A 27,829-nucleotide genomic window follows, 5' to 3' on the forward strand; every position below is an offset into this window, starting at 1 on the left:
TGTTAAAACTCATGTCTAATTTAAATTGTTTAAATCGTCATTTTTAGTCATTTTAGGGTTTGTTGACATTACATCTTAATGGCAATGAAGTTGTAAAATTGGCAATAACGTTATACAAAGGTTAGTAAGCAATTTTATTACAGTAAAATCATGTTTACACGCATATTGTTTACGTCTTGCCTCTATCAAAACGGTGAGTATTTTGACTTTTACGGATTGGCACCATTCACTTCCATTATAAATACCTCACTGTAAGCCCAGATTTTTGCTTATTTTAAAGATAAGGTGGTTCAAGTTAAACTTTTTTTTTTTTTTTTTTTTTGCAGTAATCAACATTATGCCACAAATGCTGTCGACTGAGCTTAACTTGTATTGAACCCAGAGCTTTCCTTTAATACCACTGTACAACCTTCTCTCTAAAAACAGCCCATTCATGTTTCTTGACAGTCTGTTTTGAAGATGTTAATAATTGAATAATCTCAATGACTTGCTGGCTCTTCAGAACTGTTATGTACGAGATGTAAAATTGTCAATTGGATAAAAATATTCAGTTTGTTCTCACACTATACAATAAAACATAGTTTAATAAAAAGCCAGCGTGCAACAAGGGTGTGCCTCCTGCTTTTATGCCTTTTGGGGAATGTATTATACAGTCTTTCTAGTGAAATAAAAGGGGAGTTTAAGGCACCTGCCCTGCAGCTTTGCAGATCTGTTCTATAGCACCACATCCTGGTGATTGATTGTAACTGACACTGTTTTGTAGTTAATGTCAAGTGATGTTGACTGTACTGTTGAAATAACCACAATGGCTGATAGGTGAGAATAATCGCACCACAAACAAACGCAATACAGTGATTGTGCGCACATACAAAATGTAACATCTTATGAGGCATAGAAGAAAAGCAACATTTAATAGGTATGTAAATCAATACACATCCTCACTCTGATAGGCAGGCAACCTTTGTTACTGCGTATAAACCCATAGACTCACATCTTGTGGAGGTTTGCTATGATACACTTTACAACAGTAAAAAGAAATCTGAGAAATGCCAACAAACTTCATTTGACTGGCATGAAGCACACAGTAGAGAATAAGCAATCTGAGAGGGTCATGGACACCTCAACCTGGATAGGAATTTAAGAGTGGGACACATTAGTGTTAAATGTTTTACTTGGAAAGGCACAAACTATGTTTCCCAGGTAACTTAATCTAATGCAAAAAATAAAAAGCACAAGACATTATCCCCCACCCCACCCCCCTTATCACTGAGAGCATCACATTGTGTTTCTTTGAAAGAGACCAGCCTGCTGTTTTAATGATCTCATATCTGCCTTTAATTAGGTTGATTTCTGTTCATTTCAATGCCTGACGGTTTTCTTTTTGCCCCCCAAAAGTGCAATTCAGAGAGGAGAGATCCCATATAATTCTCTCCATCTCTCACAGTACCTGAGACCAGCCACTGTGCTACAATATCATCCACATTGACAGGAACATAATAAAAAAACAAAAAAAACACTACGAGCGGTTAAAAAATAATCACACATTCTACAACATGAGTAAAACTGTTCAACTCAGGGAGAGCACATTTTGAAAACAACTTAAATTAAAAAAAAAATTAAAAAATAAAAGGGAAAGACAATTTACATCGGTTGTTAGATTATGGTGCACATTTCTCGATACTTGGTCCCATAAAACAAAACACCATGGAGTACACCACTCACTCATTCAGCCAGTTTGTCATTGTAAACAGATGTTTGTGTGAATGTGAGCTTGTGGTTGCCTTTTAGTTCTCAAATAATGGTTTTGGATGTCATCTAAAATACAAGTTCCAACAGTCCATCTGGGTTTAAGTCACATACATAAATCATCTTATTTATGACCATTTAAGTCTCTTCTGATGTCCCACATTGTACAAATATATTTACCTGTTCCACTGAATTGTCTCCTTGCAAAAAGTGTCAGAGCCCAGAGTACTGATGTGTGTTTTCTCCGAAGGGATGCCACAAGTAAGGCAGTGAGTTTGTGTTCTGAGGTGGAGCACAACACTCAGAGCACAGATAGAAAGGGAAGGTGTTCCACATTTCAGATCAAGTCCTTTATTTTTGTTTTCTTTACACACGCCAGTGAATGTTTCAAACATGCTCCTTCTCACTTGTGCCGCTGAAGTGCTTTCCTCTTCCTCCTCTTGAAAAAACAACAGCACCTGAAACAAGCAAAGGAGTTAAAGATGACCTTGCAATCTCCTTCCTTCAGTCTCAAACCAGACATGCACAGTCTAGTTTAGATAGAAATTAAACAAAATGAAGCAATAAGCCAAGAGAGGTTGTGCGTTACATTGATTGTACCATGGGTAAGGTGTGTTATTAGACACGATGCAAAGTGGAGTGCTTAAAACCCCCTTACCCATGGTAAAATCACTGTAATGCATGGACTTGAGACACCAATGTTCAATGTAAATGTATTAATAATTATAGAAATAAACACCAAGCAAAGTAGTTCATTATCCTTATCGATTTTAAATGTGCAGTCACAGGTGTGAGTTTGCAAAATTTAAGAGTTGGAACTATACTTTTTATAAGCAAATTTAAACAATTAAACTTCGACAATAAAAGACAAAGTCCTACAATGTTAGCATGAGATCATACTGCAGAATTGTGCACAACCATCTGTAACTGGTGCAACAAATACATAGACATACATGCTATAAAAGTGCTTTTACAGTTCATAAAAGTTCCTTACTTTGTATCATCGGCCACCTCCACCTCAGCAGGGGCTGTAATGGGAGCGTTGGAGTGTCCCGCCGTGGGATCATCGGTATTCACTTCTCCATTCGTCGAGCTCATAACCTGAATATTAATTGAAGGCAATGTGCTTTGGATATGGACTGGCTAAGATGAGCTATAATATCAAAACCACAGTATACAGTGCCAGATTTTTCCCCCTGTTTGTTTGTTATTTCACATTCAACATTGTTCCTGCAACTCTATCACAAATGTTTGTGGCTTACTAACCCATTAAAGGAACAGTTTTACCCAAAAAAGAAAATTCTCTTGTCATTTACTCACCCTCATGCCATCCTAGATGTGTATGACTTTCTTTCTTCTGCTGAACACAAATATTTAGAAGAATATTTCAACTCTGTTGGTCCAAGTGAACTGGGTCTAAAACTTTGAAGGTCCCAAAGCATATAAAGGCAGCATAAAAGTAATCCATATGACTGAAGTGGTTAAATCCATGTCTTCAGAAGCCATATATTATATGTGTGCGAGAAACAGATTAATATTTAAGTCCTTTTTTACTATAAATTTCCACTTTCACTGTTCCTTCCACATTCTTCTTGAGTTTTTGGCAATTCGCATTCTTGGTGCTTTTTTTAATAGTAAAAAAAAGAATTAAATATTGATTTGTTTCTCACCCACACTTACCATATCACTTCTGAAGATATGGATTTAACCACATGGATTGCTTTTATGCTGCGTTTATGTGCTTTTTGGACCTTCAAATTTCTGGTCACCATTTACTTGCATTGTGAGGATCAAGAGAGCTGAAATATTCTTCAAAAAAATCTTTGTTTGTGTTCAGCAGAAGAAGGAAAGTTATACACATCTGGGATGGCATGAGGGTGAGTAAATGATGAGATCATTTTTATTTTTGGGTGAACTATCCCTTAAAGGACACTTATTTGTCTTAAATTGTTCATAATCAAGTTGTTTAGCACCAACCAGGTCAAGTTAAGAAAGAAAGGGGGGAAAAAAGTAAAATGAAGGAACGGTTTGGAAGGGCTTGGTTAGCTAATGACACAAGCTAACACACAAAATGACCTAATAGAGAGCAACAGTGTCTGTCCACTTTTTCAACCGTCCTGTTTTGTTCCCATTAATTTTTTTTCAATAGGGATTTCATAAACTCTTCATAAAAGTGTTCCAAGCCATGAACCAAACCAACAAGCTTCAAGTTGTATCATTTCATTACAAAATTTCATTTGAAGCAAAAAAATATTTGAAAATCAGACAAAAACACGACAGTATCATTCACAGTGTCACTACTGGGCTTGTTTGTCATGGCTCTGATTGGTGAATATTTCTCTTCTGGATTCACGGGTAATGTAGTTATTTACAAAACATTCCACTATTGAGCATTTAAAAGTCAAGTTGAAATAATGCAGAATAATGGTTTCAACAGAAACATACACCATCTATTAACATCCTCTGACTTCACAGCAGGTCTCTGTTTAAAGGTGTACAAGTTACTGTTAAAAATGAATTTCACTATGGAAAAAAATGAATGGGACTTTTATTTCCAGAAACAGACTGTTGCACTCTATTTTAGATGGAATACTTGGGAATAACACCATGATTTTGAAATTGTAACATGGTGTAAATCACATAGTTACTTCGTGGATAAATAAAAACCCTAAGAACCCGAAGTATGTACATAAGCAAATATCCATTTTGTCTTGCTTACAACACATTTAAAAGCAGTATTTTCACACTGAAGTCACCAGATCCCGACCCAAACTATCAGGGGCGTGCAAGTGCCATGTGTGTAAGACAAGGGCGAAGAAAGGAACAGACCATTTAATTGTTCACAGCTGAAAAATGAACAGGAGTGTCTCAATTGACAGGATGAGAAACAGAAAGACACTAAAACCATGCAGTACTGCGCAAACACCCAGTACCTGGACAGAGCCCCCCAACCTATCGGCTGTGAGGTGCGACCCCAGGAGCTCCCTGTTGGTCACGGGAGTGGGCTGAGACTCACTTCCTTTGGGTTCTGGCGACTGGCATGACAGCAGTGGGGAAGGGGGAGGATGGCAGAGGGCATAAGAGATTTATTTGAAAGGAGGTGAGGATGTAAAGGAAAAAAAAAAAGAACAGAACGAGTTTAAAGAGGAACGCCTTCCATGCACAAGCAGACTGCTCTAGCTAACAGGATAGAGGTGGAAAAACAAGTGCGAGTGAAAATAGAGAGCACGTGACATGCAGAGATGGACAGAGAGAAGCTAAGCTCTTATCTTTCAGAAACAACTTTAGCAGATCTTTTCTAGTCCTATAAATGTAATAAATTCTTAATTTACTTCTGTAGAAATACTCTGTTTTAAGAGACTGTGACCAAGACATGGAATTATCAGTCTAAAATAATTAAATTCAGCCTTTAGTGAATGACAGGTTTCAGACTACCAAAACTATTTTGGCCTCAGGATAGCAAGTTGCTTTGACTTTGTTGATTAATGAGACAAAAAAAAAAAGAAAAAATGTAGACTCATACTGCTTCTATGGGTTAAAAGAGAATCATGAGATTCTGAAGTAACATCAAAAATTACAATGCATAAAGCAGTTAGGGTTCCACAAATAACCAAGGCAAGGAAAACAAACAAGGGAAGCTGGTACTTCAATGTAATAACTGTGAGTGGCTCATTCTTCCTCTTTTACATCAACAAGGACATAACTGTAAAACTGAAAGTAAAATATTTGTCAAATAATTCAATAGTTTACCGCTTGATACTGGTATCCATACAATGACAACAAAACCTATATTTTTCATTGACTGTACACTAAATAATTAGCATAACAAATACAGGATGTGCATTACAAAAACATCTAGTTTACATTTGTATGAACAGTATAAGTGTGCCTTTTTCCTTATATATATATATATATATATATATATATATATATATATATATATATATATGTGTGTGTGTGTGTGTGTGTGTTTTCTCACCTGGTTTTTGGTCTGTGGTTGTGCTTTGTCTCTGCTGCTGGGCTGCAGAGGTGTGTCACTAGGCATAGGTCCTATTGGAGTCGGCTGTACAGACAGAAAAAAAAAACCTCAACATTTATGTATTTTGGTACTAGAAGGTTTATGGTACTACAACCAACTAAAACTTACCAGTGGCTTGCCGACCCAGTCATATTCATAGTCAAAGACATAGCCATTTCTGTCAAAGAGGTCTGTAAAGAGTTTCCTCAAGTAGTCATAATCCGGTTTTTCAAAGAAATCCAGTCTCCGCACATAGCGCAGATAGGTGGCCATCTCTTCTGTCAGATGAGGTCAAAGTTAATGGTATGCACATGAGGTGAGGGAGAAATGTATCTGACCTTCTGAAAACAAATGGTACGTTTACCGGGAAAACTCTCACAAAGTACTTCTATAGGGGTTGCCCTTTTGGTATCTCCAATTTTCTGGTAGCGCTCCTTAAGTGTGTCCGCCTTAACGAATAAAACAGAAAACAATTAAGTAAAGAAAAAAAGAGCATTTAATGGATTCTATGAAGAAATTTGTAACACTTTAAAATAAGGTTCCATTGTTTAACATTAGTTTACAACATTAGTTAACATGAACTAACAATGAACAATACTTTTAAAGCATTTAGTAATCTTGGTTAATGTTAATTTCAACATATAGGAATAATAAAAAAAAATTGATCAAAAGTTGTATACGATAACATTAGTTAATGCACTATAAATTAATAACTGTATTTTTTTTCTTTTCTTTATTGACAAAGATTAATAAATGCTGTAAAAATATACTGTTCATTGTTAATGTTAGTTCATAGTGCATTAACTAATGTTAACGAATGGAACCTTATTGTAAAGTGTTACTATGAAATGTGTATAATAAATGGCTTATGTAATTTCTTCTTCCTTTCAAGCTAATAGGACAAATTATGATTAGCAAATGGATTGTTGACGCTTAGGGCCCTATTTTAAGAGTGCTAGCGTTAAGCACAGCGCAGTGCTTTTCCTGCAAGTTTGCTCTTAATTCTAGGCACAAGTGGGTTTGGCAAAATTGCGTGTGCACGGCGCTAATGGGCTGGGTCAAGTGCAATTTAATCTGGAGGTTCTTCTTCGTTATAACAGCATCTGCGTCCTATTATATAGTAAATTTTTTGTCAAGCACCAGCGATATAAACAAAGACAAAACATTCATAAGAAGTTAGTAGTGTAAATGGACAGTATGCAATGATTTAGAAGAATAGCAATATGGACACGCTCCGTTAAATTATAAAGAATCTAAGAATTATTAACAATTTTCCTCTACTGACACAAATCATGGCTAATATTAACAGTGATTATATCGGAACGCACTTCACTTCTACCGTCAATTTAGAAAAATTCAATTCATTTATTTAAAATGAAATAAACCAAAAATATTTCTAAATTCGAATTACACATCAAACAAAACTAAAATATCATTAAAATGACGGTGTTCAAAACAATCATATCAAATCCAAACGTTTTATTCTCTCCAACTTTTGCAGTGACTTAAAAATCACACTACTACAACGGGTGGAAATATACCATTACAAATGATATCATAAATACAATTGTAAATATAAACATAAAAATAATAGAAAATAAACCATGACCTATAGACAGTTCAACACAAATCTCATAAATGTTTGTTTCATTAAACAGCTACAACAGTGATCGTCATGGATATAATTTGATGTTCCCACCTCCCTATATAAACCACAGTCATAGGTGCCTACCTGATTCTCCGCGCAACTGCAAGGAGGGAAATGTGGTGAGATACCTCACTCCTGTTATCAGAGAACCGGGGTTATGTAAATAACCTTAAGTTCTTTTTCTAACATTCGTTCGGTATCTCACTATGGTATACAGCCAACTCCCGTATTGCAGATATGCTGTCTGGAGCAGACAGTAAACCGACTTGTAGTGTCCAATGTACATCCACCCAATCAATTTGCAAAGAATGGATGGGGGGGGGTACAAATAACACACTTGTGCTTCACTGTGTTACTGTTGATGTTTGTGTGTGTTTTTATTTTTTACACATCAGCAGACTGACTACCCACACCAATGACTGCATGAGCCAATGACAGCTCTGTAACATCCAGTCTATAAAATCAGACAAAAGTGAGATGATGCCCAACTCGCAGCTGCACAAATGTCCTGGATTGAATTGCCTTTAAACAGCCCCCACGAGGAAGCCATGCTGGTAGAATGAGCTCTCAAGCCCTCCGGAGGTCGCAACCCCAAACTATTACAACTTAATATAGTAGCCCCTATTACCCAGTAAGACAGGCACTGTCGTGATATTGGTCTGCCCTTACAAGAATCAGCCCAAGAAACAAAAAGCTGTTTACTCTTTGTAACAGGGTTCGTTGTGGGGGAATGGAGGAAAACGGGAAACGTGAGGCTTCAACTCAAAAGGTTGGTTTTTAATAATGTATCACTCCAAAAATAGCTTTTCAGCTTCAAAATAGAGAACTTTGGTGCTTGAAGCGTGTCTCTCTCTCTCCTCGCCTCTGGTGTGGTTCCTCCTTATATTGCTCTCCCCAGTGCTTACTGCAATCAGAAACAGGTGTTAGACATTATAGCGCTCAGGTGTGTGCACCCTTACCACTTTCTCTCTCCAGATGAACGCTCCACCACGCCCCCGCCGCCACATTTAACTGTTACACTTGTGTAAAATCACCATGCAACAACTGCTTTCTGCAGCACAATGAGCTAGTAGCTAACAGCTAGCGGTCGTGTTATTGTTTATGGTCAGTAATGTTTGTGTCGCGTTTAAGATGCTGTCATGGCAGTAGAGGCGGCGCAACTATGACGATCAGCCTATAATCCCACCCACGTTAAGGTGGCACTAAACTGCAGTGGAAAAGCAAGCTCAGAAAAGTGAGCAGAGTCGAGGAGAACCGTAACGTGCAGTGGAAAAGTGCCATTTCATGCAGTGGAGCCACTGGAGTGGGGCGTGATCTGAATAGAGGGTGAAAGCACACCCCAACAGGTAGTACTGGAGAGTGAGGATGGCCCACTTGATGGAAAGACACTCTTTTTCAATGGTGCTGTACTTATCTCCCTCAGTGAGAGCTTGCGACTAATGTACAGCACCGGCCATTCCTCCCCCTCCGCCACCTGCGAGAGCACCACCCCCAGCCCCCTGTCTGAAGCGTCCATCTGTAAAATGAAAGGGGGAGAGAGAGTAATCGGGTGAATGTAAAAGAGGTCTGCCACAAAGTGCAGCTTTCTCCTGCGTAAACGCTTGTTGACACTGTCCACTGGACTGGGTCTGGAGCTCCCTTTCCAGTGAGATCAGTCAGCAGGCTGGTGACGTCCGAATAATTAGGCACAAACCTTCTATAATAGCCAGCCAGCCCCAGGAACTGTCTCACCTCCTTTTTGGACTTGGGCAGGTTGCAATCACTGCAGTCTTATCAATTTGGGGATGCACCTGCCCATGACCCAAGTGGAACCCTAGATACCGTACCTCTGCCCATCCAACTGCTCACTTCTTGGCGTTTGCCGTGAGTCCTGCATGTAGCTGCCAATCATTACTGTATATAATATTGTCATTCAGATAGGCAGCGGCGTAAGCAGAATGTGGTCTGAGGACTTGGTCCATAAGGTGATGAAACGTAGCCAGGGCCCTGAACAAAAAACGGAAGTGTCATTACACTACATTTCCCCATGCTCACACCTCACACTTTTACCTGTGCCCAAAGCCTCATCTTGAAACCAAACCACATACATTGGTGTGTAGTGGTCTGATTGCGGCCAGTATCCACCAAGGCTTGATGTGTACTCCCCTTGGCACTCACCGGTATTCTGTACGCTCCGGCTTGATCGGAGCAGCCCGTGGAGTGTTGGGGACCCAGACCAATGTTTCCAGCTCCATCACTGGGCATTGGTCCCGGAAATGCCTGGGTTCCCCACAATTCCAGCAGGCCGGCCCAGGTGTTACGCCCGCACCCGTGTCAGCGGGTTCAACCACCTGAGGGGGAGAGCGAGGGGGAGAGCGAAGAAACATCGGGGCCACTGGCGGCAGGGAAAACCCACCGGACAGGGAGCCGGCTTCAGCGGTCTGGGATTGGCTGTAAAAAAGGGACAGAGTGAGAGGAGAGAGAAGGGGGACAGAATGAGAGGAGAGAGAAGGGGGAAACAGAGAGTGGGAGGGCTCTTCCGCCCTCTGATACACTGACATACGGTCCTCAGCCAGCATATGGACGGCCTCCTCCAGCGACGCCGGGCAGTGGCACTGGATCCACTCCACCGTTCCTTTCAGCAGACGATGGATAAGCTGTTCCAGCACCACGAGAATGATGACTCCCTTTGCGTCGCGGTCCTCAGCCAGCAGCCACTTCCGGCAGGCGTCCCGGAACTGTTGAGTGAAGGCAAATGAGCGGCCGCGCACGTCCATCTTCATCGAACGGAAGTGTTGATGGTGCCGTTCATGGCTGCAACTGACCTGCTGCAGGATGGATTTCCTAAGATCGTCATACACCAGGATACTCGCAGCTGGTAGTTGTTGCACAGCGAGCTGGGCTTCCCCTGACAACAGTGGGATGAGTCCAGCCGCCCATTAGGCACGTGGCCAGCTCCAGATCTCGGCTGTCCTTTCAAATAGATCCAAGAATGCCTCCGGATCATCTTCTGTCCCCATTTTCATGAGGGCGACCGGGGCTGCTGTGTCCGGGGTCGCGGCCTGGGCTTTCTCAAGGTGCAGTAAGCTCCGGACCAAATGCCGGTCCTCTGCTTGAGCCTGGACCACAGAGCAGGGCCTGATATTGAGTGTGATGCATACTGGGAAGGGACTTGATGACTTCCGCCAAAGGTGATGACTCAATGTCAGCATATATTTCCTCCAAGATACTGGGTTTCAGCACCAGTGTAACAGGGTTCGTTGTGGGGGAAAGGAGGAAGTGGGAGCCGGATCCACATTCAAGGAACTTTAATCAGACAGAACATCAAACTGAAAACACAGCAACATAAACACACACAGAGCGGCCGTGTGTCTGTCTCTCTCTCTCTCTCCCTGGCATCCCGGCCCTTCCTTTATCTCTCTCCCACTGATTAGGCAACTCAGCACCGGGCGTGCATCCTTATGGCCCAGCCACGCCCTCCTCCCCGTCACACTCATCCACCGCCCGATTCAGGCCAGGGCGCCATCTGGACTAGCTTACTCCTCTTCCCCCAAATTCTCTGGAGGGGAGACACTGCCCTTCCGGCTGTTCCGCCACCCAATGGTCCTCCCCGCCTCCTGAGAATCTGAGAGAGATGAGGGGAGGGAGGGGGAGAGAGAAAGAGCAAACGGGAGAGACAGAGAGAGAGGAGAGAGAAAATGCTCTTCTTCGGCTCCCGCAGGCACGCCACCCACCTGGTCCTCAGATGCTGCTCTGCCACTGAGAAAGTTCATTCAGGACCACGGACAGATCCCATGATGGAAGCAGTGGTGTTGACACTCTGTTAAAATGTCTTGCACCCCTCATAAAACCTGCAAACAAGCGGGTGTTGACCCACTGTATTCGAGTCGATCCCCACACGACAAGCCGATATGGCAGCGAGATAATCCTTGATGGTAGAAAAGGCCCTGCCTTTATCTAAAAGTTCCTGCAGAAAACACAAAACATCTGCCACTGAACATAAAAATGGAACAATGTGTCTCTGTGCACACCACTGCTCAAACACAGCCCATTTCTGATCATACATGGAGCGCGTTGAAGCAGCTCTCGCTCTCTGAATCATTTCAGTCACCCTGGGGGGTAAACCCGTGACACTCAAATTTAGCCTCTCATGGGCCAGACCCAAAGAGCTACTCAGTCCGGGGTGAAATATTTCCACCCGCGCTTGTGACAGGCGATCCCTGCGCAGCGGGAGCTGCCAAGGCTGAGCACACAAAAGTTGAATTACTTCCGCCAGTCACAGTTTCCCCAGCCAGTTCAGGGCAATCAGTATGATTGAGTGACCATATTATCTTACTCTTTTTAGAGCTGGACTCAGGGGAAGAAACGAGTAAAGTAGCACATTTGGCCAGGGATGCGCTAGAGCATCTACACATAGGAGCACAGTCTCTCGCCAGAGTGTAGAACAGAGGGCAATAAGCGTTTTTGTGCGATGCAAAGAGATCTACAGCAGCTCGACCCTCTCTCTCCTACAACTGACTCACCACCTGAGGGTGAAGTCTCCATTCTCTGTAATAAGGATTCCCCATGTAGCCGCTCTGAACGTGTGCCCCCCTGTCTATGTATGCCACTGTTGTCCAATCTGACTAGGACCCAGTGGCCTTGAAGGAACTGTACAAATTTCTTTAATATTAGAAACACTGTCAGTAACTCCAGAAAATGTATGTGCGCATTCTGTAGTGACGCGGGCCAAACCCCATTCACTATTCTGCTTTTGCACACCGTGCCCCAACCTGTGAGTGACGTATCTGTCGTCACCACTTTCCTCAGAGAGACCGTCCAAAAAGGGGTTCCCTCGTGAAGGAAAGAGGAGATTCTCCAGTGATGGAGAGCAAGCAACCCCTCTGACATCACTCTTACTCTACGATTTAAGACGGCGAGGACACAAGTGCTGCACTGCAAACCAATGCTGAAACTCTCATTTGCAGTAGTCCCTAAGGAATGGCTGACACCGTCGAGTCCATCAGACCCAAATAGGTTAGGCACAAACTGAATGAGACTTTTTTCCCTTTCTGAAAAACAGAGAGTGGCCCGCTGAATCTCTCGCTCACTAATGGTGCTGCGGCACCATCTGGTGGCGGAGCTGGGGATTGTAGCGCCGAGTTCGTTATAATTTTGTGATTTTTTTGTGTTTATATTCACACACTGCTGTGCTCTTGGCCCACTGCACAGAGATTTTTATTTTGTCACACATGTTATTGTGCAAACTTTCCTCCTCTTTTCCTACCCCGTGGGTGGAGAGAGGAGATGCAAACTGAGAGGCATTGGGGAACTGGTGCCAACACTCATTAAATCGTTTGTGCATGAACCGTGTAATACAAAACGTATGGTTTGATTCCCCTTCAGAGTCCTCTTGGCTGGGGGGCAGAAAACACACACACTTTTTGAGGGAGGAGTGGAACAGAGATTCCACGGGTGCTGTTCACCCACTCCATGTCCCGAATCAAAACACTGGTTAGGTCACCCGTCTCTTCTTGTTCCACTGAGGGTTGGATGGATGATGTTTGGCTGCCACGAAATAAGCCTTGCTTCTCGGCTGGGGCTGTTTCGGATGTGCTCCTCCCAGTCCTGACTACTGGGGCAGTGAGGGAGGCCTGGTCTGGGTTCTAAAACCAGATTGTCCACCTATAAAAAGGGTTGTGAACCCGGAACATGATGGCTTTTTCCTTACATCACACTGCTGTCACATTGTGGACACCGCAGCCCCCAGATTCATGGGGGTTTGAGGAAATCTGTTTTCTTCCTCTCAGACAGGCCAGACAGACCAAGCCAAATAGCCCGTTCGCCCACAATGGCGAGTCCCATGCTGCGGCCGCAGTTCTGGATGGCTCCTCTAACGCAGATCTCTTCCCATAACGCCACACCCATTTGTCTGCCCATCTACTTTATCAACTCGGTCTGATATACTGTGAGGAGTGAGGTGGCGTTAAGAGCCCTTACAGCTAAGGCTGAAGGCTGTCCCAAAACTGATGCATCTCCACGATGCACGCTGGGAAAACACTGTTTGACCAGGGCAGCACGAGACGGCAGCCTTTTGCCATCATACAGATCCCTCTCTGTATCCTGGCCAATCTGTTGTGACGGCCAGTTGATGGAGAGCTTGGCTGCCGCTTTCCTACACATTTCAGTAAGGTCTAGTTCTCGGGGGCCTGGGTAGCTCAGCAAGTAAAGATGCTGACTACCACACCTGGAGTCACAACTTCGAATCCAGGGCGTGCTGAGTGACTCCAGTCAGGATTCCTAAGCAACCAATTGGCCCAGTTGCTAGGGTGGGTATAGTCACGTTGGGTTAACCTCCTCGTGGTCGCTATAATGTGCTTCTCGCTCTCAGTGATGCACGTGGTAAGTTGTGCGGGGATGGCGTGGAGGATAGCGTGAAGCCTCCACACGCGCTAGGTCTCCGCGGTGACGCGCTCAACAAGCCACGTGATAAGATGCGCGGATTGACATCTCAGACGTGGAGGCATCTGAGATTCGTCCTCCGCCACCCGGATTGAGGCGAGTCACTACGCCACCACGAGGACTTAATAGCGCATTGGGAATTGGGCATTCCAAATTGGGGAGAAAAGGGACAGAGTGAGAGGAGAGAGAAGGGGGACAGAGAGAGAGGAGAGAGAAGGGGGACAGAGAGAGGGAGGGGAGAGAGAGTTAAAAAAATAATTTAAGGTCCAGCTCTCCTTGGACAGTAGAGGGGGACTATCCATTGCACTACCCATCTGGGAAGGAGGAAGAACAGGGAGAATGGCATCATCTTCATCCTCCTCGCCATGCCATCATCCTCCAAAAGACAATCATCAGCATCATCCTCCTCCTCCTCCTCTTCCCTATCCACTGCCAAAGGGGCTGATTCAAAGAGGGGAGGAAGATCGGGGGAGACTTCGTTCATGAGATCACCCCAGCTGCGCTGTCCTTGCAGCTGGGGGGGTGGGGGGTGGGGTCTTTCTCTGCTAGCGGTGGAGAAAAATAGGAATCCTCATTATTCGATGCCACAACCTACACACTCCTTTCCAAAACTCTGTATGAAACGGGAACAATGCAGGCAACACTTGGGATTTGCGAGTGCAGCTTGTGCGTGTCTGACCCCCAGACAGGCGATACATAGCGGGCGGGAATCCTTCAGCAAGATCATAGATCCACAAGCGCACGGACGGTAGGGATACTTCCCCTTTGCTCCACCGCTCGGTGAGCTCGCACTTGCCATGACAGAACCAAACTCAAAAAAACAGAAGCAGTTCACCACAATGTACCACTTGATTCTGTGTTAATCCTCTTAATGTCACAAGACCAGCCGATCTGCCACACCACCTCAATGTGCCGTAGAGGTAGAAGCTATAACAGCTCAAACCTCCGCAGAAAAAGTGCAAACCTGCCTCAACGCACTGGTTCACGCCACCCAGAGAAAACAATATAAATACAGCAGAAAATATATTCACTTTGACAGTAAATATACTGGCAAAAAAAACAGCCGTGTTCTGCGACGTACCTGAAAGGCTCACCTGATGAACTGTTAAGCGACCACTTCTTACGAGTCCTGCCGAGGATAGCTTCCAATGATCTTCACGGGGAAGAGAACGACAATGAAGTAGGCACCTATAACAGTGGCTTATATAGGCAGGTGGGACTCCCTCATCACTGCTGTGATTGGTCTGTCAACTGACAGACGGGTTGTTATTGGTTCTTCCAGGATCGGCCACACCCGAGGCATTACCCATAGTAAGATACCGAACGAATGTTAGAAAGACAACTCTATTACCACCTGCTGGTGGAATCTCCAAACTGCAAATGTAGGAACTGACTTTAGACTTGAAGACTGAAGATGTGGTACTGAAACATCTTAGCGCAATGAGCTATTTCTCAGCAAAATAGGAAATTGCGCTTTGCGCCACTTCATTACTATACAATACACCCACAGTTAGCGCAAACACTCCCACCCACACCCACAAAATTTACGTTTAGAATTAGCGCTCACAAAAATTGGATAAGATGTAGCACACGGTCTCTGCATGCTTACAGCCCATAAAGTCTACAAGTTACTTTTTTTTTTTTTTAAATCAACTTCAAGATTTTAGGTTAAAATATATATTAATGTATAAGGGAAAGTGTATTTCTTTAGGTCCTGAAACTGGTCACTAGTTTAAGTCCTCTAAATAGGTCAGCTTATCTAGGCTGTATAGCAATAGGTTATTCTGATGACTTCCATGATAGTGACATGATATTAGGGCACGTCACTGTTTCAGACATTAGCTAAATGATATAAAACTCTCAGAGCAGAAGGATAATATCAAAACAGAGTGTGAACTGAATGGACCAGAAACGAATACAATAAATGTGTACTTCACCTTATTTGCGCTCTCTAGGTACAAGAACAGCCTAGAGCTGATAAACTAAGCTAGAGTTCCACGTAATAACCTCTAATAAATACCCTTTCATTAAGTCTTGTTTTTCTATAATGATATCCTTGGCACAGAACAGTTAATATTCTTAGTTTTCAAAATAAACCCTTAAATTAAAATGCATGAAAACATTTATTTTATTCCAATCATTGCATTACCTTCAGGCCTTGCCAGGGTAGACTGCCTCGTAGGAAGTACATAAACATATGACCAAGCGCCTCCAAATCGTCCCGTCTGCTTTGCTCTGTAAAAGACGTGAAAAAAACGTATGAAACTTCCGCTACACTGAGAACTGTTTTTGGTCATACAAGTGTTATTTCACTGTGTAAAATGATCCCCTGCATTTTCTACATGTAGCAGTTGGCATACAAATGCTTAACAAAAGAGCTATTCTACCGGTGCACTGTGATTCTTTATACTATGTCTTTCTCCTTCAATAAAATTGTAATTAATTTGTCCTTCATATGATAAATCTTTTCAGTGTCTCAGGAAAAATGTTATCCAGGAGCGGAGTCTTACCCTTGCCCAGGTGTGTGTTGATGCTCATGTATCGAGCTGTGCCTGTTAAGCTCTTGTGCTCCCTGTAAGGGATGTGTTTTTTGGTCTCAGGGTCAATATATTCTTTGGCCAGCCCAAAGTCAATGATGTGGATCGTATGTTGCCTCTTGGTCCCCGGCCGGCCCACCAAGAAGTTTTCAGGCTTAACATCCCTGTAGATAAGACTTCTTGTGTGCACAAACTCCATCCGTGTGATCTATAACAGAAGGATGAGATAATTTAAAGAACTACCTACCATTATTTAAAAAAAACAGGGTCACTGTTCCATAAAATTTTGCCGATACATTACACAAACTTATAATCCTTTATTAACCAATTTTGTTCTCTCTCATGTGTAAGTGATTAAACTGACCAGCTGAATTGCAATCATGAGGACGGTCTTGAGGGAAAAGGTTCGATCACAGAGGTCAAACAGGTCCTCTAGACTAGGCCCCAACAGCTCCAGCACCATGGCATTGTATTTCCCACAAGGACCAAAGTAGTACACCTGAGGAACGCCCTCTGCCAACACACATATAAATGCAGTTAGAAGACAAATCCACAGTTCTGTAATGCAAATAAAACTGGCTATTCAGTACAGCACTTGCTAAGTAATTATTTTGTCAGAATTAAGATTACTTGAGAAGGAACGCAAACAATTAATCTTCTATTATCTGGTGTTGGGCACTCTTGTTTTGGAAAAGATTATAATACAAACATAGGTAAAGGTTAGGGGTGTAACGATATATTGTGCCAAGATATATCGCAATACAAAAATGTAATGATTCATTTTGTGGGTAAAAAAAAAGGAAACCGCAATCGAACATTTAGCTTTATCTATTTCTCTAATTTTGACCAACAAAAAGTTTGAACAACTGAGGGTGTAGTCAGCGTAGGCCTATGCATCATGTGTTGGTATGATATATGATGCATCATTTCTACAAACAACTGTAATGTATTAAAGACACAGCATATAAAACCATATAGATTTGAATTACAGCACAAAGCTCCACTGCTTGTTTACCATGAGGATTCAGATAGATCGCTGACTGTTTATTTTTCTCTGTAACGTGATTCGAGTTTACTGCATTTATAGCCAACACAAGGTGCGCTTCACTCAGACCGAAGCACTGAAAGAAAATATCAGCACAGCCTTTTGAGGTTAAGTAAACCCGCAACACCACAGATTTCTCGTAAAAGAGTAGGGGTGTAACCTGTGTTAAAGGTGTGTCCTGGCCAAATCTGTCCATTGGCCTCAATCCAGCATGGCTTCCTAATAACACACTCACTCACTGTATAATATATATATATATATATATATATACACACACACACACACACACTGTATATGAACTGGCTACATCACTGTACTCTCCCCTCCACCAACAGCTGGTTTGTGGTGGGCGCTCTGGCGCACTATGGCTGCTGTCACATCATCCAGGTGGATGTTGCACACTGGTGTTGGCTGAGTAGATTCCCAGTATAATATATAAATGTAACAAATTACTATTATTATTTATTTGAGTGTTAATGTTAATTGAGTAGCCTTCATGGATATCATACCAATTTCTCAGGAGTCAAAGTATGCAGGTTTTAAAGTGTTTTATATGGTTTCCCGTGGTGCAGCACCTTTCCTCTGCTGATAAATGCTTTCAAGATGACTCGGGGGAAATTTATTTTTACACGAGTTATTTACTGGAGTTTCTGAGGATAACATGGAACAATATCCATCACAAATTGAGACACAGAGCTGTTGCTTCATCCGGTAAAAAGGAGAAGGGGTTTAACAGCATGTATTTCAAGTTATGTCAATTATTATGAAAGAGCTGACCTGCACTTTCATAGCAAGGTCCTTATTTCTTACTGTTTATACTTATCCACCTTTTTCCTGAACGTGGGAGTGTTCCACGATTCGCCTGTGTTCAATTTCCATCTCCAGTGTTTTCACCCGCATCGGCATATATTCTTAGCGGGTTAAGTATTACATTTGTAGAAATAGTGTAAAAAAAATAAATAAAAAAAAGTGGTTCTATAGTGCCAATACTTCAGAGTCGCGATGAGAGTTTGTTTTTTTACAGTGCCTCACCTGAGTATGTAGATGACATGAAGCGATGATCCGAGGTTGGTTACGTTGATATCATTAACTACTTTGATTTGCTAAATCAAAATCTGCACAAGTTGAGCATAAAATACATTTTTACTCCAAATAAAACGAAATGGTTGTTCTCAATCTGGATAGCTCGTTTTGGTTAGTTTTGCATTTCTCTCGAGACCAGAAACAGAAAACAGAAAACAAATACGATGCTTCAGCCAGCAACCATAAACTTTATGATATCTGAGCCAAATTCAATGAACAGATTATATCACATCCTCAATATCAGCTAGGCCTTTATGTTGACCTGTCACATCCTTGAATATCATCTATACGTCTTTCTGTCCAACAGGTCGTATAAAAAGTTGTGTGGGAAGGGCAAAGTAGAGCAATCGATGCAAAAGAACCACAGCCTGTGCTGATTAAATGCATCCTCCGTAATGAAGAGGATGTGGGCACGACGGACTAATGCATAAACTCTAAAAGAAACTCGTACACCAAACATATAGCTAACTATGTGTGCTAAATTATAAATTTGAAGTATTTATGGCTTGAGTATTGTGTGGAAGACCATAAAAGAAAATGGACAGAAGTATAGACAATTGCTTACCTGAGTTCCCCAACTGTTTATAAAACCTGTACTCAAGGTGGAGCTGGGGTGCTCTGGATTTGATTGGCTCCTATAAATGAGTAAAAATGAAAGGACATATGAGAATGACAATGAGAATATAAAACATACTTGGATAACCCTCTTAACAATAAAAAGCCAGTTAATTTACATTATTTTAAGTAACAAACCACAGTCAGATAAATGATGTGGTATGTACTTGTGTTCTGTGGTACATATATTGCAGAGAATCCTCATTTTTAAGAGAATGCATTTCAAGGACGCTGGACGTCTAAGACTTTTATAATCAGCATATAGTAGATTCAGGTTATGCCATCCCAAAAGGATCAAAACAGGGTAGTCCATTTAGCTTATTGTTGGTATTTACATAAATAATGTGAGTTAAAGTGTATGTGTGTACATTAAAGTGCAAGATCAGCCAGGGTTAAATCTGTGGCACCAGCAGCTCTGACCATACAGAGGAAGAGTTGCCAAGTGGGTGGCTGAATAGCAAAGCCAAATAATTAAATAAAAAAACCAAGCAGATTGCATAAAGGCCACATGATGCATTAAATAACTAGCAGGAGAGAGTGACATGTTTAGGTTTGCTCTCTTAAAAACAAGTCTATTTCCAACATGACAACCATGGTAAATAGTGTTTCTCAGTCAGAAAGTTCAGCTACATTAAGGAACCCTCTATTTAGTATTAATATTAGTAGTAATTGTGTAATATAGCCTTTATGGTGCTTCAGAAAGAATATGTGCCCTGTGTGTTCCTCAAAAGACCTACTGTCAATTTATTTCTGTAATTCTTTATTCTAACTCTTATCATCAAATATATGACTACATCACGTTAAAGTGTGATAAAGGATCTCATTACAGTATGTGAAGGTGAGACCAAGGTGCTAAATTAAGTAAAAGTGGCAAGTCTCACTTTACACTATCACACATTTCTTTCAAATGGAGACATAGAAATGTAATAATGAGAACAATGCATTAGAGACTTCTGCAATATATTGACATTCAACATAAACTGACGTGTACTGTACATTTCACAAAATTGGACATTTGAGTATTCACAGAAAAATGATACATTTCAAAACTGAGACAAGTGCTGCAAATTAACGATTTATGCAGCTACTAAAATGTCCCTAGTTATCATCCTAATTAGGAACTAATTTTTTCCCCATGTATTTGGATATACTCAGGACAAATCTGCCTGTTGTGAAAAACTGCCTTCAAACCAAATCTATTCAAGATGTTGATATGGAAGAACAGTTTTTAAATTGTATTCGCATGGCTTGCTCAGTAGCACACATCAAGAAGTGGACATTCTCCAACTAGTTACCATTTCCAAACTATGATACTGACCACTGGCTGACCAGGCATTTAAAAGACATGGAGAAACATACCATGTAGCATAAAAGTAAAGTTTACTGAACTGAATACGTCTCAAAGGGTTCATGTTCAGAACTACTTGTTTTTACATGCATGGTGCATATATCTGCATTAATTGTTTATTAATAGAGACAGAATATTCCTCTTAAAACAGCAGTTCATGTTTAAATGTTTTGCAAGAACCACATCAAACTGTCACAGGCTACAAACTGTACAGAAATAACTGTACATATTTTTTTGGCATAAGCTACAGCTGTTGGTGATTTCAACTACAATAAAGATATACTTGAAACAAAGTATGTTCTTTTCAGATCACAACCTGCAGTACACTAAAACAACTTTTATCATACAATGATCCTTAAGGCAATTATTCAATTATTCATGTACTTCAAAGGAACATGTAGAAAATAGTATACTGCAGACACCACAGTATTGTACCTTGAAACTTGTCTCTGGCACAAGTAATGACATTACAATAAATCAATGTGCCATGGTTTTCTCCTTTCAGATGGAACTGGGTGAAGAAGGAAGAATGCAAGCACTGTGTATTAACTGAACGTGGTTTAAATGTTACGATCCTCTAGGTGTTCATTTCCTCCTGCGAGTGTTTAACCGCACAGACACTTCAGGTAGCAGCGGAAGTTAGTGTGTTTACCATGTAAAAGCCTTTGCACAGCTGAGGCGAAGCTATAATACAAAACGAATCGCTGTCAAATGCGCCTTTCACGTTAAAAGCAAGGTGAATTACCAACCATGGAATCACAATACAAAAGACAAGCAAGAGAGTTCTCTAGTGAGCCAATAAAAAAAAACAAAAAACAGAACGCATCTCTCTACAAACTGCAGCAGCGATGATATAAGTGTATTGTTGATTTGCTCAACGAGAAAGAAAACATCTGAGACACTCTTACAAACTATTTCAATTCACCTGCTGGATAAGTTCACTGACAGTTTTATCATGTATACACAGTCTGAGGGGTGATTAGAAAAAATAAAATGTAAAAAATGATATTAACAGTTAAAACATGTGGAGGAAATCACTCGCATTTGCAACAAAATGTTGCGCTACGCGACTAAACATTTATATATTTGGCATCTGGCTGGTAAACGTTTAGATTTCACTCACCAGTGAATGAATTGTGTAGTATAGTGGTGGAGTATTCAGCAGCGAGATCCTTTCACTGCGTGTTAAGAGTAAAAGTTGTTCTGTCTGTAATGTGTGTCCAAAGACAAGATCCACACAACTGACTTTTCAATGAATAATGTCTCTTTTAATTCCCCTTTCTGTTCACTACAGTCAGTTGTTGATCAAAAACAACAACAAATAAACATTTAATTCTAATCAGGCATAGCACAGATGAGATAAAGCAATTTGAGTCTCTCATTAACATGCGCTAATTTAAAGTTGATGAATGCCGGGTTTCCTTAAAGAGACAGCACGTGTTCAACAAATCAATGTACACAGTAAATAGTATAAATTGCCAAAATAAACAATAAACATGTAGCAAAATATAATATGCAATATCATATTTATTGACTAAATTCATTGATTTGTTTTTTAAAAAAGCTAAAATGTGACAAATGAAAAACTGATCAAATATAATTAGTAAAATTAATATTTTCAAATTGTACCTAGTAAGAATGCCCTCTGTATAATCAACAGCATTAGCTAAGAGAGAATTTCTTTCATATGTACGCAAAAGGGACATTATAATTAGAAAATACCTATATGAATCGATATCAAATCGGATTGAAATCGAAATGAAAGCTTGTGAATCGGAATCAAATTGTGAAATCTGCATCAATACTCAGTCCTATACATTTGCCAAGATCCCTGCATGTTACGAATTAAACATGACATCTAAACTCTCCAAGAGTCAATCCACACATTAAAACACAAATCCCAAAAATGTATATTATTAATATTTGGCGAAGAAAAACACTTAAAATCTGTAAAGTTGTTTATTAAAAAATTGTGCCCCAAAGGCAAAGATGCCGCAATACATATGAGAACTTGCGTAAGATAAAATATAAATGCAAAAAATACAGCAATATGGAATATTATAAAGACAATCCACGTAAGATCAGATAAAGGGGATGCAAGGCAGTGATGCAGCATTATAAATTAAATGTTAAGAAACTGCATCATTTGATCCAAATGAAATACGCATCTTCACTGCTGCTTCAGGATATCTTCCCTGAGTTCCTTCAGCATTTAATGTTAGTGGTCAAAACAGCTTTCTGTGCTTTAGCACCACCAGTTTTACAGGATTTGGTAACTGAGGCAGCTCCTGACATGATCTAAACTCATATTTTAGTGGTCAGGACATTTCATGACCAGGCAAAGAAAAAAAATATCGACAGTAAAGGAAAAAAACCTTGCTTTGTCGGCACGCAAATGTTCACTACAGGTGTGAATAGCTTCATAGGAATCCATTATTTTATATTTAAAATGTTAACCACGGCGAGAATTCACAGCAAAATTTCACGTTTGGTGTGCAAAGGCCTTTAACGGAATAATTTCCAATATGTCCTAATATCAACACACACCACCCAGCATCGATAAGTTTTCGACAATGAATTCTATTTGAAATAAACAAAACACATTTGAGAATTGAGGGTTACCAAGGTTATAAAATAACATATAAACTGGCTTTCTTGAAGCACTTACCAGTTTAATGGCCACATATTCATTAGTGTAAAGATTCTTCCCGAGTCGAAGCTCGCCGAAGTTTCCGCAGCCGATCTTCTTTCCCACTCGGAAGTTAGGGCCAACCATAAGTACCCCAGAGTTGGTCCCAGAGCCTCGGCCCCCTCCATGCCCTGTCCTGCTCCCAGTCTTAGACATTCTCTTTCCCTCCTCAACCTCTCCTTTTCCTCCGCCACCTCCTCCTCTCTTATCAAAATCCATAAGCTTGTGATACCCCGGCCTCTCCACGATTACACCGCTGCCATAAAATCACAGAGCCACCAAAACAACTCGCAAAAGGTGTATGGGGAATGGGATGGAGGAGAGGAATTTAGAGAGAGAGTGGAGGAAATGACTGATTCACAATACAGTTCTATGTACGTAAATTAAACTAGACATTAAACGTTTTTATAGATGGAGAACCACTAGCAATAGCAGACAATCCAAGAAGGTGACATCTGATTCAAGAAGACATCATATGGCAATTTTCCTTAAATCCAACATCAGAAGAGCACGTCATCAGTAGATGGTCACAATAACATGTGTTTGCACAAACACATGCACACACCTTTGCTTCCACACGGCCCTAGCTACTGAAAGTGAAGAGCTGTCTGGCATCATTTTGCAGCCTTAGCACCCCCTCCAGGTGGTTTTGCAGCGATGTGTCAGGCATTTCTTGTGTCCAAATACGAACGCAGAGCATGTCAAAGTTTGCGTTGGGAGGAAACCGGCAGCACATCAGCAGCACACCTTATATTTAGGGCAGAGAAAGGCACAATTAGTGCTAAAATGTCTATTTAAAAAGTACACATGGACAACTGCTTTCTCCTTGCTCCTGTTTTTCTAGATGGTGGAAAGTGCTTATGAGGAGAAGCTGCATCGCTCATTTTGAGGAATATTTCACGATCAGTTCTCTCGATTGTGAGTTTATCAGACAAAGTATTCTAGACATAAAGAAACCCCCCAATATTAATAACAACTTAAAATTGTATTAGGCCTAATTCAAATTTGGATTGGATGTATTAGTCTGGCTTGAGTTATATAAAACGTTTTGCATATTTCAACTTTACAACACTGTTACAGTGAAAATTAAAGCACTTAGTGGTAAAAATGTCTTCGTAACAATTATTACGTATACACACAATCCTTAAAAAACAATTTTAAGTAATAAAAATTAATTTTAAATATAATTGACCTCAAATAAAGCAGAACATATGCAATGAAAAGTGTAGAGAGAAAAATCAATCAAAAATGGGGGAAAAATTAGCATTGCACATTCATTGTCTCTATAAAAGACAAAATTTTCTAGAGTTCAAAGGTTTAAGGGATGCGAAACCAGAGGCCATCTCCCAACAGGAAATGTTATCTAGCATTTCTGACTTCCAGTTCTAAAAATACATCCCGCAGGAGCTTGAGATGTGGCCTGATCTCGGACTGAGTGCCTCTGTTTTGTTGTGAGTGAAGGGAGGCACCACCCCAGATGTTACGGATGATGCTGACCACATGCAGGTTTATTTAACAATAGATGGTTTCCCTGAAAAACTATGATGCAAGAATTCATACCCAGGAAACTTGTGCTTAATTAGCCACTGTCCTTCTCATGATATCAATAAATATTTTGCTAATTGCATAAGATAATAATATTAAGTACTAATATAAGTAACACTATTAGTACTTCAGGAGAAATTGTGAGTAGATTCAAGCCAATATGAAGACTAACACAATCTTTCAAATTTAAACTATAAAGACAGGAGACATATCTCAAAAATGATTTTTTAAAGTCCAATTGGTTATTAAAAGGATATTCCGGTTTCAATACAAGTTAAGATCAGTTGACAGCATTTGTGGCATAATATTGATTACCACAATAAACTATTTTGACTTGCCCCTCCTTTTCTTTAAAAAAGCAAAAATCAAATTTACAATGAGGAAGTGAATGGGGCCAAACCGTAAACATTAAAATACTCACTGTTGCACAAGTATAGCCACATGACATAAACAATATGCGTGTTAACATGATTTTAGTGTGATAAAATCACTTACTAACCTTTTCTGGTAAAGTTATAGCCAATTTTACAACTTGATGACGATGCAATGTCAACAAACCCTAAAATGACTGTAAAAATGACAATTTAAACAACCTTACAGCTCAAATTATACATGAGTTTTAACAGAAGAATTAATGCAAGTGCGTTTATAAAATTATCAGCTTCACATTTCAGCCTTTAAACCCCCCAAAAATTGGCCCCATTCACTTCCATTGTAAGTGCCACAGTGACTACGTTAACATGGACTCCAGAAAGCAGTTGTGAGTTATTGTGAGAAAGCAGTGTATTGTGAGAAAGCAGTGTTGCAGTTTACATGCACATTATAAGCGGCATTCTCTTTACTCCCGTATACATGCGGCTCGGTCAGTAAGCAGCTTTCTCCACAGAACATAATTTCCTCGCGATGCTTGTGTAAATAACAAACATGGTATCCGAGGAAGACTTCACTATTTTATTCTCTGTTGCTTCACTTTATTTCCAGATAATCCAGAGTTATTGCGGTGTTTGTTCCCTTATCTTTCTGTCGTGATCTGCAGCGGAGTTAAACGTAAAACTCTTGGATTCCCACAATGAATGAGTGCATATTTTACAGTGGTGTTCATAAATGGGTATAGTTTAAAGTGTGCTTTACCCACTGTACTCCAAGAAATGTTTTGTTTACTTGTTGTTGGGTTCCATCCTATGACGTTTGTTCTCCGGTGTGTTTCATGCACATGCGCACTCCTCAAAACCCTGTAAGAATGCCGCTTATGTGCACATAAGCAGCTTTCTCTGGGAGAAACCTAGGTGTGTTAACCCACTTTCTCTTAATCCCTTAAATGCCGTTCTCGTTTACATGACGTTTCAGAATGCCACTTTCTGCAAAAACCCTGGAATAAACCGCTTTCTTAAGTGCATGTAAACGTGGTCACTGTAACCTAAGGGCATAGATTTGGCTTGAACATTGGGTCTTTTTTAAAGAATGGACAAATCTAAATTATTTTTGTGGTTACGCCACAAATGCTGTGGATTGATCTTAACTTGTATTGAATTCGAGAAATTCCTTTAATTATACTGTGTATTTGCGTACAAACCTAAACATAATGTAAACTTTAGAGCAACTCCAGTGCAAAATGTTTGACACAATGATAGAAACAAAGTTCAGACCTCAACAAAAATTATCAAGTGACATGTTACATTCTATGCCATTTTGGTATAGTGCACAAATTAAAGACGGGTTATCAATAAAATATGAATACCGTTTAGCTTCACTTTCTGCCTGTAGATCTATAGTATCTATCCCACTTCAAAGACATCAGTATTATAGATGATGGTTAAATAAAATCTACTAAACAATTAACCGTACAGCTAAGACCATAATCCATCGTCTCATGCTGGATCAGGCCTGGTTTACATGTATCGACAACGAAATTGTTTTACAACGCCAACAAATGTGATATTACAGGCCTATTTTTCATTGGCCTACCATCTGGGTTTAGCAGCTTGTCTTATGTACGACTGAGTCTTCGGACACATGAGTAATGAAAACACGCTTACATATCCAATATTTAGATGTCGAAAAGTTATCTACAGGGCCAACATGAAAATAAACTGGTTAAATGGGCATCAATTAGGTCGCCACCAAAGTATTAGAAACTTGAGCTCTCGTGATAAACTCCAAAACATCTTAGGTACATTTTGTGCCTGTTGCAGGAGTACATTATATAAAAGTATAAATATCAACGAAGTGACATTAATGTGAGTCATCGGATGTTGACTGGCTAATGTTGTCAAAAGGGAATTTCAAATAGCCACCGAGTTTCCAACTAAGCAGCAGAAATGAGTAAACACACGGTTAGCGCGCTAACTAGTCCAAACAAGCTAACGATCTGCGGCCTGTGCTTCAGCGAGATAACGAGTTAGAAGAACCACATAACAACACAAACGGGGTTTGGGAAAAGAATAGACAACGTGCTATTGCCTACATAAACACAACGCATACGTCAACTCAACATTTGTTTACAAGCACATGGATAGATTTGTTTGCTAGCCATTCAGCTAGCCAGCCATTACCCGGGCAACTCCTTAATCCCGCACACTCGAAATCAGTCTCAATTACTTACACGGAATATTCATCAAATCGTTCCGGGAGGGCGACTAACTAAAAGATTAGACACTTTTACCTAAATATGTGTATCATCAAACGTCGACAGTTCCCATTTTGTTGGTTTTATTGCACATTCCTTGAAGCCATTATAATTTTTTCTCCCTCCTTATTGATGTCTCTTTAAGCCTCTCCGTACAGCTGTTGCGTATCCTCCGCTGCCGCTCGATCATCTCAGAGGGGTTAAGTGGCAAAGCTTGCGCAGTTCCGTTTGGAGAATAGCGAATCATAAAATTCTGCGCTCTTTGGAAAAAAATAATAATGCGCAGTTTCATTCAACGTAAAACTACGTGAGAAACTGATACTTGATTACGTACAAAGTGGTGTCAACCACTTTAACGATACTGGATGGCTTGTACTGTACGTGCTATCTGAATTAAAGTTTGAACAATGATCACAATAAGTGAATCATTGTGGTGATCAACGCTGGAATCCTATAAGCATGTGGCTGTATAAATACCATACACTGTACATATGAATAGTAATCTCAAA

The 27,829-nt window shown here is 40.6% G+C and overlaps 1 protein-coding gene across 5 annotated transcripts; it reads right to left on the minus strand.

Annotated features, from left to right (window-relative positions):
- Positions 1–892: 892 nt before the first annotated feature.
- Positions 893–27,496, minus strand: LOC127443207 (casein kinase I-like). 5 transcript variants are annotated; one of them, XM_051701806.1, is made up of 12 exons: positions 27,357–27,496; positions 23,129–23,896; positions 19,063–19,132; positions 16,734–16,882; positions 16,343–16,577; positions 15,982–16,067; positions 6,129–6,213; positions 5,894–6,042; positions 5,726–5,809; positions 4,680–4,781; positions 2,741–2,847; positions 893–2,204 (listed from the first exon to the last, which is right to left on the minus strand). In XM_051701806.1, the coding sequence occupies exons 2-12, from the start codon at positions 23,366–23,368 to the stop codon at positions 2,150–2,152; spliced, it is 1,362 nt and encodes a 453-aa protein (XP_051557766.1). In that variant the 5' UTR covers positions 23,369–23,896; positions 27,357–27,496; the 3' UTR covers positions 893–2,149. The 5 variants fall into 5 exon arrangements, with proteins under 5 accessions (XP_051557766.1, XP_051557765.1, XP_051557767.1 ...); XM_051701805.1 differs by having other exon boundaries at positions 27,297–27,459; XM_051701807.1 differs by having other exon boundaries at positions 5,894–6,039; positions 27,297–27,458.
- Between the last annotated feature and the right edge of the window lie 333 nt (positions 27,497–27,829).

This window comes from Myxocyprinus asiaticus, chromosome 6 (genome assembly GCF_019703515.2).
Source record: "Myxocyprinus asiaticus isolate MX2 ecotype Aquarium Trade chromosome 6, UBuf_Myxa_2, whole genome shotgun sequence".
NCBI classification, from domain to species: domain Eukaryota; kingdom Metazoa; phylum Chordata; class Actinopteri; order Cypriniformes; family Catostomidae; genus Myxocyprinus; species Myxocyprinus asiaticus.

Coding starts and splice junctions, on each gene's coding strand:
- LOC127443207 (XM_051701806.1), bottom strand. CDS start 23,368: ATGGATTTTGATAAGAGAGGAGGAGGTGGCGGAGGAAAAGGAGAGGTT. Junction 19,133..23,128: donor AATATGTGGCCATTAAACTG/GTAAGTGCTTCA, acceptor ACTCATTTATAG/GAGCCAATCAAATCCAGAGC. Junction 6,043..6,128: donor ACTTTGTGAGAGTTTTCCCG/GTAAACGTACCA, acceptor CTCATCTGACAG/AAGAGATGGCCACCTATCTG.